Here is an 11,531-nt window from a genome sequence, read left to right as displayed (position 1 = left end):
GCTGGTCGCCACGAGTTTCTGGGAACCGATTTCTACCTTACAGTCTTGCATCACTTCCTGTTTCGTCCTCCTGTCTAACGTAACTGTTATTGCGCATTACCCCTTTAAGTATTTTAATGAACTGCTCAGTTCCTGGAGAGCACAACCATCTCCTCTCTGCAGTGTAAAAACCACAAACTGTTACTGAACGTCGGCTTTTTAGATTAGAACGGTACATTCCACAATAAGAGCCATAATTTCTCCTTTTTATGCTGCCTTGACAAGAAATCTGAGGGACACGTTGACACCCAGAGGGACAGTTGGAGAATGCTGGATGTATTCTCCCTGCTGTAAAACAAATAACACTTCTATATATAAATATATCTATGTGTGTGCAGGCATATGAAGAAGTTTGGGAACGCCTCCTCATTTTGGCTTTCAAAGTTGCAACTTACTTATAAAAGCTAGTATTTGAATGGTGTTTATTGGAGTTTCAGATATTATGCTTCATAAGATGGCATCACGCAACCGCCAGCCGCCATATTGGTAGGAAGAGCTACACAGACTGTACACAAAGTAGCTGACTACTCTGCAGTTTTCCAGTTTTGCAACAATGATGGACTCGTATTGTGATTCACAAACCACTGAGGGAAAGTTAAAGACCGAAGCTTTTATCGCATCCCTAAAGTACGATTAGGGCCAATAGGAAACAAAAAGGATTTAAGTTTTATCAAAAAGCTAAAAAAAAAAAAAAAAAAGTTTAGATTAATGTCAGAAGTTTTCTAGAAAAAAAAAAAAAAACGTGGAAATTTCAGAGTTTCAAAAGTAGAATATTTATGAGAAAAAAAATGTTTGAGCTTAATTTCAGAAATTTCCTTGGGAAAAACAGAAATTTCTGAGTTTCAAAAGTCAAACATTTGCTGAAAAAAATTCTGAAATTGTGAAATTAATCACAAATATTCTAGAAAAAAAAAGCTTGGAAATGTTTTTGGAAAAGTTTGAAAATGAGTTTTAAAACTTGATTTTTAAAACTCAGACGTTTTTTGGCCTGTACAACATGGCATTATGTCTTATTAGTGAAATAATCTGCCAGTGGAACTAGAACTGGGTTGCTAGGTAACTGGCTGGGCTTGGCTGGGGTTGCTAGGTAACGGCGCATCGCCCGTTGATTGTGGAATAATCTACAAGTGGAACTCGCACTTTTCCATCAACATTCAGGAATTATGTACTTAAAACCACATGTTGCTGAGAATTTACTTGTAAGTTAGTTTTGACTTATTTCAAGTGTACTGAGATATTTGCGCTATAAAATAGACAAAAAACAGTTAAGACATTGGTTTTTTGTAGTGAAGTAACTGGTATCAAGCTGTTACATGAATTTAAAGGTATTTTAATGCCTTTTGTACAACTAAATCACCATTTTTTTTCCTTAGAGATCACCCCAGTTTGAAGACGCTACTTATAAATTTAGCGTGTATCATTATGGAGGCTGTCGGATTCCCCAACGTTTTCATGTGACTGTACTTATGCATACAGATATGGTGCTGTTGTAAAAGCTTTGGGACTCAAGTGACAGCGGTGATTCACTGCCACTGAATGGAAGCACAAGTCTTTTATTAGAGAGGGTTTTCTTCCTGCCTACAGCTGAACAATTAGCCAGAAAGGGTCCAAAATCTGTTCTGGGAGAGATTTGGCCATAAAACAACCAAATCAGACTGGAAACTTCCTGTTGTGCTTTGCAAAAATATTGATACTGTAACTTTACTACCTTTAAATGCGTAAACTTGGGATTTTATGTGATTGATAAGCAGCAGGCTTTCTAGGTTATATCTTTACCATCTTTTCCCATTAAAAACTAACATTTTTGCCACTTGGCTCCTTCAGAAAGTGGATTTTTTCCTCCCACTTCAAAAAAAATCCACCACTTTGTGTTAATCTGTGACATGAAATCCCAATAAAATACATTGATTTTTAGCTTGTAGACAAAGTAAGTTCATGCAGTTGTGATGTCAAACTGAGGAAAGCATRAAAACAATCTAAGAAATCCAAGATGCAAAGGGTTCACATTAGCAATAACCATGTTTAAAGCAGAGCATCTGGACTGTTAATACAGGGTAAACATCTGAYGTCACCTTCTAACATCGTTCAACAGGGCATCGGCATTAATGTCAGTAAAAAATAATCCAAATTGCRCTGCCAGTACATCGACATGAAAGAAATATCTCAGCATCTTTGATTTTAAAACCTTTTTAATCAGAACTGGAATGCTTGGCAGGATGTGATYAAACTGAAACTGTTGCTACTCAAGATCGGATTTGGCAAAAAAACTCGGACCGTGACTGTTTGTCCTGTTTCTGATCACATGTTGTAGTTGGATGCAGATTTTAGCACCATTTACTCCTGACTTCCAATGCAAACTCTTATAACAGTATATTAAAAATATCTGGAAATGTGTGTYGTTTTTGGTGTTTGTTTGCAAAATGCAGAGSAAATGGTAYSTCTCACTTCTCTACTGTAAAAATGGGAAGGAACTAGAAAAAAATTGCATTTGCTGCGAAAATGCAATGTGAATCCTGTAAGTTGAGTATTTTTAGGGAAAATTGTATTTGAAGTCAAATGCAGAAGAGAGAATAAAGCAAAAGCCTGCAAATGAGGAGTGAAAATATTCAATCAATGCCAAAATCCCAACCAAAGAGTATTAGAAATGTATGTAGAACAGCTTACATAGCTAAACTTTAAGGTCAAAACAGATTGTGAGATAAATAGAGGAATCGCCACAAGGTTAGGACTAACATCTTGACCTACAGTCGCAGGGTTGGAACTAGAGTTGGAAGGATGGTTCTGATTAGGGTTGAGGGAGGGTTATGGTTAATTCCAAATCTCCTTCCAACTCTAATTCCAACTGGGCAAAATAAAGTACCGTATTTTCCGCACTATACGGCACCTAAAAACCTTCAATTTCCTCAAAAGCCGACAGTGTGCCTTATGACCCGGTGCGCCTTATATATGGACCAATATTGAGCCACAACAGCAGCCGCCGACTTTATTTTCGCCCATAGAAGAAGCGTGCGGTGCATGCTGGGATAGTTGTCAGAACGCTGGTTTGTAATCTATTAATAAAGTTTGACTGACCTATCTACCTACCAACAGTCTACAATCAGGTCGTCTGCAGGTCATTTAGCACCACGTTCTCCACCAACATGCTGTGCGCGAACGGAGAAGGGTGACCATCGTGCGGCCACGCCAGTCACGAAAGGCTCTCCTCGCCGACCCGAGTGTTTTGTTGACGTTCCTTTTAGTGCAGCTCCATCTAGTGGATGCATAACGTAACTGCAGCCTCTACTGTAGCGTCTATTCTATGCGCCTTATATATGAAAAAAGTTTTAAAATGGGCCATTCATTGAAAGTGCTCCTTATAATCCGGTGCGCCTTATAGTGCGGAAAATACGATAAATATTTTTTGGGGGAGGCCATCATCCTGAAAATTCTGGACACTATTTTTTTTTGTTTGTTTTCCTAATTTATATTTTAGATCTTCAGTGGTTTGCAGATTGCCTTTGACAGAAACATGCGTACTTTGCTTACTTCTTTGAAATTTTGCGTTTTTAGTTTATTGAGGCGGTAAAATCCCATCTTCCTACTTCCATTAAAAAATGTGCCAAAAAAATTACCCAGTGACAGTTTTCATCTCCTTTACAAAAAGTTTGAACACCACTGCCTTAAAGCTTTCTGTCGTTTTATGGCGCTCATAAAGGCCAAGGAGGCAACACAGAAATTACCCTTACAAATGTTTTTGTGAATCTGTTGCACAAAATATTTTATTTTAGAAAATAAAAGAGCTTAATACCTTTACTAAAACCAGATAAGAATAATTTTACCAATTTTCTCAGAAAAAAAAGTAGAAACTTAAATGTCATTTATTTATATAAAATATTTTAAAACAAATACAACTGGAAAAGGTGCTTTATAATTWAGCTGAATGGAGCAAAACTAAAAGTTACAATAAAGAATAAAAACAAAAAGCTAAATAATTTGTTTTTTGTGATGTAAAGGAAAAGTCTGGTGAATCATTTCAAACTCTTTTTGGATATTTAATGTGACAAAAAAACTTAATGACAACTATGTACTGCTTAAAATTATTATTATGGTACCATTTTAAATAAATGTAAGTATCTAACATTCCTAAAGGTTGAAGATGTAAATGGTTGAGCTCAGATGTCGGCCTCTCCTGCGTCTCCTTTTCCTTTCTTCTGCCTCCATTTTGCAAACATGGACTCTTCATAATCTCCCACACCATCAAACTCGGCGTCAGGAGACTCAGAGGACAACAGTGGATCTTTTTCTGGTCCACTAAAACCCTGAACAGAAATATTACAAAGCCAGTCTTTACTGACTGAATCACTGATGATATGAAAGAGTTGAAGGATTTCATTTTGTCAATCTTACCTCATCATTTGTCTCCAAGTACTTTATTAGAAACGTCACCATCTGTTTTTGAGTGACGGTCTGGTTGTAGAATCGAAGAGCTTCCTGTTAAAACAAATTATAACAGATGGAGACGATATGCTGTCATTATACCCGGCTCTAATATATACTTAAAAAAAAACTATATTTAGTCAGGCTGCACCGTTAAGTTGCTCTAATTTCAAAATAAACTATTTTGAGCTAATTTAGAAATACGTGCAGGAAATGTTGTTATCTTTGCTCTTTTCTGTGACGGTAAATGTGACTTTTTGTAATCCTCCACATCGATCGCGGACAACAACTTGACCTTAAGTCAGGCTGATGCAGCAGTTCAGTACAAGTAAGAAATACTGCCACCTRCAGGTGGGAGCCAGCATTACTTTAACACAATGTTTTGACCATTTCTGTGGGAAACTYACAATAAACTCAGTTATGCATTAGCATAAAAAAGTGCGGGTATCTGTTGATTTTGCGTAAATTTCCATGAAAAAAACTRCAGGAGCTGATTGATGTAATTTGGAAGCATGCAGATAAAAACTGCTTTGATTTGATTGGATATTGATGTTGATGTTGCTCCATGATGTGGTTTAATACTTCAGACAAACATTTAACAAAACTACAATCAGAAAAAAAAGGCAGCTCGTCTTGCATGGTATTGTTCCAAAATATAAGGTTGATCTTTGGTTAAAAATAAGGTAGAAATGGCCCTTTTATGCTATTTTTTCAGAAATATTGTAGTTTCTAAGATACTGTTTTWTAAAATCAACTTTTATTTAGCCAAACTTAACAGTTTTAATTGCTTTAAAAGATTGTTTTACTCTTCCACCATGCAACAGGAATGCTGGACAAAAGCTGTTATTTTTTGAGSGAACTCACTTCCATCATTTGTTTTRAATGTAACTTTTAAAAGAGTCCTGCTAATTATTTTTATAACATAGTGTTGTAATTGTACATTCAAGTATTAATGTGTTATGTTTTTCATAAATTAGCTTATTTTTTAGGTTTGAGCTCCGTTCTTTTTTTCCAGTGTATTCATTAAAACATTACTGTGTGTAGTTTGGTACATTTTGTGGATTTATAGGTTGTAATTATTTTTATTTTTGTAAAAATACTATGAGCTCAAAATTACTCAGTAGGATTTAATTATATTTTATCAGAAAGGCCATTTTTGAGGGAACTCACTTCCATCATTTGTTTTAAATGTAACTTTTAAGAGTCCTGCTAATTATTTTTATAACATAGTGTTATAATTGTACATTCAAGTATTAATGTGTTATGTTTTTCATATTTTATTAAGCGTTTCATATTATATTAAGTGTGTGCAACTGTTTTTGTATTAAATGCTTTTTTATGATGTGGGCGTCCAGAAGTGGAGCCATTGTTACGTCTATGGCTAGTCCAAACAAGCAAACAGGAGAAACTAGGACTGTTTCACTCAGAGCTGAAGGTTTTCTCAGTCTTCGTCTCATTTTCTTGTTGGTTTTCTTCAGATAAACGTCCTCTTACTGTTCTGGGTGTGAAGTGGTGGGCCTGCAGGCCCCACTGTGGGCTGTAGGCCTCGTAGTACAGCAGGTTGTCCTTCATCACCGGGTCTTCAGGCTGGAACAGGAAGTAGCTGTACGCACAGGGCACGGCTCTGCGCCCGTCGTTCACTGCCCAGACAATTACACAATTACAGAAACAAGAATATGAGGTACTGGAAAGCTGGACTGGAGCTGAACTTACGTTTGTAATAGGCGTACTGGAGGTAGTGGTAAATGGTGGGAACGAAGTTCTCCACGAAGTAGCCGCCAACGTTGGGCTTTAGGTTTTCCTCACACTTTATCTTGCATTTTAACGTGTCAAAGTAGACTTCTGTGGAGAAAAATAAAACCCTTACTTCAATGAAAAGCAGCTGAGATGTTTCAGACGTTTTCCTGATGTGATTTTCATTTTACTTTGTAGTATAACCATAAAATACTGGTAAGAATTCACCAGCAATAAAATACAGAAAATGTTTCTGAGTTTCTCACCATTTACCTGTTTGGTGTCTCTGGCATGCAGTCAGAAAAGTGGTAACACTAAATGTACATTTACAAAATAAATACTAGTATCTTACACTGAAAAAATGAAACAGGTGATCCAATTTTAAAGAATTATTTAATTTGTTACAAGTCATCAAATTAAGGTTATCCAAGTAAATATGTTAAGCTTATTAAACTTAGTTCACTTAAATAAAGTAAGTTCAACAAACTTAATTTGATTACAAGTTATAAATAAGCTTATTTTTTAGGTTTGAGCTCCGTTCTCTTTTTTTCCAGTGTATTCATTAAAAGATAACTGTGTGTAGTTTGGTACATTTTGTTGATTTATAGGTTGTAATTATTTTTCAATTGCAATTTATTTATTTTTGTAAAAAAATACTATAAGCTCAAAATTACTCGGTAGGATTTAATTATATTTTATCAGAAAGGCCATAAAATGTTTCTTCCAGGAATTAAATAACAATTAAATCAATAGTTTTTCTTCCAATCAAATCTTTACAATCATGCTTATTGTCGCTGTTGCCATTTTTGTCACTTTGGCAACTTTCTGATGATTTACTACTATATAAGCAGAAAGGCCGTGGGCCGAAAGCAGAACCTTGTGGTACACCCAGTTTTGAAACGTTGGTCTTCTGTTGTCATCTTCAACAAATTCTCAATTAAACTAATGAGAATTTTAACTTTTAGGATTAACAGAATCAAAGCCTGAGTCTTGGGTTCGTAGTGAATTAATTACTTCATATTTACCAGCTAACAGAGCGTAGAAGTCTGTGTGTGAAGAAAAATGGCCGACCCCGTCACATTCGGCCTGGCAGAGGTCGTACTCCTGCAGGTAGAGCCTCAGCGCTTCCTCCAGGCGCTCAGAGCCGCTGCTGTACTTTCCCAAGTCGACAAGCTTCACGCCGCTAACAAAAGATGGCTGTAAAGTTTTTAAAAAGTGGGAAGTAACTAGTTACATTTACACAGTTACATTTACTTCAGTAACTTTTTTGAAAAAATTACTTTTAGGCATATTTTTTTACTAAGTTGTTCTTTTTACGTTTACCTTTTTACTTGAATTAAATTTATTATGAAGAACGCTGGTTTGTTAATGAAGTTTGACTGACCTATCTACCTACCGACCGTCTAGAACAGGGGTGGGCAATCCCGGTCCAGGAGGGCCGGTGTCCTGCAACTCTTAGATGTCTCCCTGGTCCAACACACTTGAATCCAACAGCTGAATCACCTCCTAAGTGCACGCAGGTTCTCCAGAGTCCTGCTAACGACCTCATTATTTGACTCAGGTGTGTAGAAGTTGAGACGCATCTAAAAGTTGCAGGAGTTCGGCCCTCGAGGCCTGGAGTTGCCMACCCCTGGTCTAGAATCAGGTTGTCTGCAGGTCATTTAGCACCACGTTGTCCACCAACATTCTGTGCGCGAACGGAGAAGGGTGACCATCATCCGGCCACGCCCCGGCCCAGTCGCTGAAAGCTCTCCTCGCCAACCCGAGTCGGGACTGTTTTGTTGACATTCCCTTTAGTGCAGCTCCATCTAGTGGAAGCATAACGTAACTCCAGCCTCTACTGTTGCGTCTATTCTATGCGCCTTATATATGAAAAAAGTTTTAAAATAGGCCATTCATTGAAGGTGCGCCTTATAATCCAGTACGGTACAATCTTTGGGTACTCTAAGTCACACTAGGACAGAGGGGTCAAAGTTGAGAAACCTTCAAGACACCAGTTGTGTTTTTAATTCAGATGGGGTTAAGTAAACCGATCTTTTTCCCCCTCAGAACATTTGCATCATTTTGCGTCTGGCCTTTTTGCCCCACCTCATAAAGTCGTTGTTCGTGGTCGATGAGGAAGCCGACAAGGTCGTACTCATTCTTGTACTCCTCCATCAGCTGCAGCATCTCCTGGTCCTCAGGGTTCCTCTGCAGGAAGGTGTAGGCACACGGGACGGCCCGCTGCAGGTCGTCCAGCTGGACGCAGAAGGGAACGGAATTAAGGCAGAAAAACCTTGGAAAAAAATTATAATCAGCTGAAAAATGAAAACAGAAGTCAGAGCAGGACCTTAACAGGATGCAAAAAGATCCAGAAGAAAATGTCCAAGAAAATAGTCGGGTAAGAGAAACACGACTTCAACAGATTTTTATTTAAGTAAAAGTAAAAAGTGACCTTCCAATAAATGACCAAAGTAGGAGTAAAAAAGTATTTGGTAAAAAGTTTACTCAAGTACTGAGTAACTGATCAAATTATCAATCATTTCATATTTAAAATTACATCATCAGACGGACAAAATATAAAGTTAAGTGGAAAATTTGGTGTTTTAAGGACGAAAATGACTAATTTATATAAGTAACTAAAATTAACAAAAATAAATAAAATGGAAGAAGTGGCTGGGGAGAGGGAAGTCTGGGCCTCCCTTCTGAAGCTGCTGCCCCCGCGACCCGACCCCGGATAAGCGGAAGAAAATGGATGGATGGATGGATGGATGGGTTATCTGTACAGCACATTTCAGCAACAAGGCATTTCAAAATGCTTTATATCATAAAAACACAAAAATACAAAGTCATAAAACAACTGAAACATTATATTTTGCTGTCATTTCACATCAGATTCTTGATTAATGTTTTATTTCTCATGTTTCCAAAGCAACTCTAAACAGGTGGGTTTTAGTCTGGATTTAAAGGCACTCGGTGTTTCGGCTGTTTTGCAGTTTTCAAGAAATCTGTTCCAGATTTGTGGCGCATATAAACTGAAGACTGCTTCTGCCTGTTTGGTTCTGGTTCTGGTTCTGGGGATGCAAAAGAAAAACATTTATTTCAATATAAAACTTACGAAAGTAACAAAAACTGCATGTGTCTGTCTGTCTGTGTGTGGTGAATTTTTTAGTTAAAACATGTTTGTCCTTCATTCAGAAATATTACTAAAGTACAAATAAAAAGTACAGCGTAGTAAAAAGAAATAATCTGTGTGTATAAAGTAAACTTCCCCGCTCTGCGTCCTACCTCAGCGTGAGCAAAGTGCAGATATCTGTACGGGGATCTTTTGCTGAACTCCTCCAGGATCTCGGTGCCGGGAGGCGGCAGCTGCAGGACCGGGAAATGCGCCCTGCACTTCTTCTGACAGGACGCCGTCCGCACGACGCGCCAGCAGACGCTTAGATCCGGGGCTGCAGCGGGGAAAAGCGGCTCCTCATGACCGCTGCGGCTACACTGGACCGAGCAGAACCGCACACTTTCCCTGAGAAGTCGGTGCAAACGCAAACTCAGCTCCAAGTACTGGATGGATTCGGTCCAGTTTCCTGCTGCGTAGCTGTCCAGCGCCAGTCCGTAGGCTGCGGTGAGAGGAAGGAGTTCTKCTTTGGGAAAACTTCTGAAGCTGTAGCTCTCATATTGTGCGGATGTCTTGATAAACACAAAGTTCACGCAGAAAAGTRTTAGAAATATTGAATACAAGCCTCTTTTTGCGCTCAGTCCAACCATGATAAGAAAACATCCCCGTGTTTCCCTCCTCTCTTCTTCTTCTGCAGAGTTTGTGATTTGGTGGTCTGCTGAAGTGATCAGGGGCTTGTGGGAATTCTGGGATTGGGAATTTCTCAGCGTCACYAAAACAGAGAGAGACCTACTCACCGGTTTATTTCCGTTTTGATTTTCCTTTGACTGGAGCGCCTGGAAAAGAACAGCCTCTGAGCTTGTCTGTTTCAAATCTATTTGTCTTATTAAAGGAACATAATGCTTTGCTACAACACTAGTTGTGCCAATACTACATCTATAACGYTTAATGGTGTTTTAAATTGTCCGGTAAACGTCGGCGAACGTTCATGCCAACGTCATCTGAACATTCGATTTCAGAATGTTCAGATGAATGTTCGGAAAAACGTTTTAAGAAATGGCGAGGGAGAGGAAAGTAGTTGACAACCTTAACAAGTAGACGTGATGTGGAATTTGGTGTGTTTGGTTTCAGTTAAAAATAAAGCAATCGACATACCAATTCTAACAGATCATCAGTAGAGCAAGTTTAGCTAATCAACCGCCGCAGTGTTAGCCTAGCTAATAGCAGCGGTAGCTAATCTACCACAGCGATTGCTTATCTGAATAATCGCAAAAATAAACATCAAGCCTAAAAACATGATACTGTAACGGACTGAATGTGCTGGTCTTTGTGTATGAAACGTTTTAGTGTTTTTTTTTTTTTTTTTTTTGGTGTTGAATCCTGACGCATAAAGTGGTGTTGTCAGTTGCTATGGCAACGAGACTGCAGCTTAGCCCAAGGAGGAAAAAAGTGGTTTTAAGTTGTTTTTCTGCGTTATTTTACCATTTGCTGTGGCACACAGCCCTAAATTAATAATACGAACGTATCCAGGTTTCTTTTAAGATAACATGATTGTTCTACATGACAACACAGCTATGGGTAGCATGTAAAAGAATAGTATATTTGCCCTCCAGCTACAACTTCGGGATGTAAACATTGACATGCAGGGGTTCCTATATGATAAAAGCATAGCCAATAAAAAGATGWTGCATGGATGTGCTTAACATCTAATTGACTACATGCTCCAATATACTTCTTTCAAARTAAACAGAAGCGAAGAATCATGTGTTTATAGGACACATTACTGTGTCCTATAAACACAGTAACCATGTGTTTATTTATTATAATAAATAATTATAATTATCCATTTATCAAATTATCTGTATTTTCTTACAATTACAAAATTCAGTATTAGCACATTCAGTCTCATTTATTAAATTGTGGCACTTTTGGGCCTCTATACAACCAGGTCCTTCTGATTATTGTTTTGTTAAAATCTCTTTTACTCTYCCCGGGCCACATTTATGCTTCATTCCACTATCAAGCAACCATTACGTCGATCATTTCGCCTAGTTAAAGCCTTTCCCCGTTTCAGCTAAAAACGCGATTCTCTTCTACTGGTCAGAAAGTGGAAGCTGGAAACTGTTCAGTCTCTGATCTGCGGTTGTTTTAGGGCTGAGAGGCGAACCTCTGCTGCTGCATGCGGCGTCGCTCTGATTTCAAAATAAAATCAACAAACGCCTTGCTTTAAGTATTCAGGATCAGATTA

General features: G+C 38.1%; 1 protein-coding gene across 1 annotated transcript; it reads right to left on the bottom strand.

Annotated features, from left to right (window-relative positions):
* Window positions 1-3,882: 3,882 nt before the first annotated feature.
* LOC103481265 (synaptonemal complex protein SC65-like) lies at window positions 3,883-11,404 on the bottom strand. Its single transcript, XM_008436650.2, has 7 exons — window positions 9,457-11,404; window positions 8,278-8,427; window positions 7,215-7,386; window positions 6,169-6,297; window positions 5,950-6,095; window positions 4,426-4,509; window positions 3,883-4,337 (listed from the first exon to the last, which is right to left on the bottom strand). Exons 1-7 carry the CDS (start codon window positions 9,931-9,933, stop codon window positions 4,191-4,193), a joined length of 1,305 nt encoding a protein of 434 aa, XP_008434872.1. The 5' UTR covers window positions 9,934-11,404; the 3' UTR covers window positions 3,883-4,190.
* Between the last annotated feature and the right edge of the window lie 127 nt (window positions 11,405-11,531).

The sequence above is a fragment of the Poecilia reticulata genome, linkage group LG19 (genome assembly GCF_000633615.1).
Source record: "Poecilia reticulata strain Guanapo linkage group LG19, Guppy_female_1.0+MT, whole genome shotgun sequence".
Taxonomy (NCBI): domain Eukaryota; kingdom Metazoa; phylum Chordata; class Actinopteri; order Cyprinodontiformes; family Poeciliidae; genus Poecilia; species Poecilia reticulata.
The sequence above is the reverse complement of the archived record's forward strand: the minus strand, read 5'-3'. Positions and strand labels throughout refer to the sequence as shown.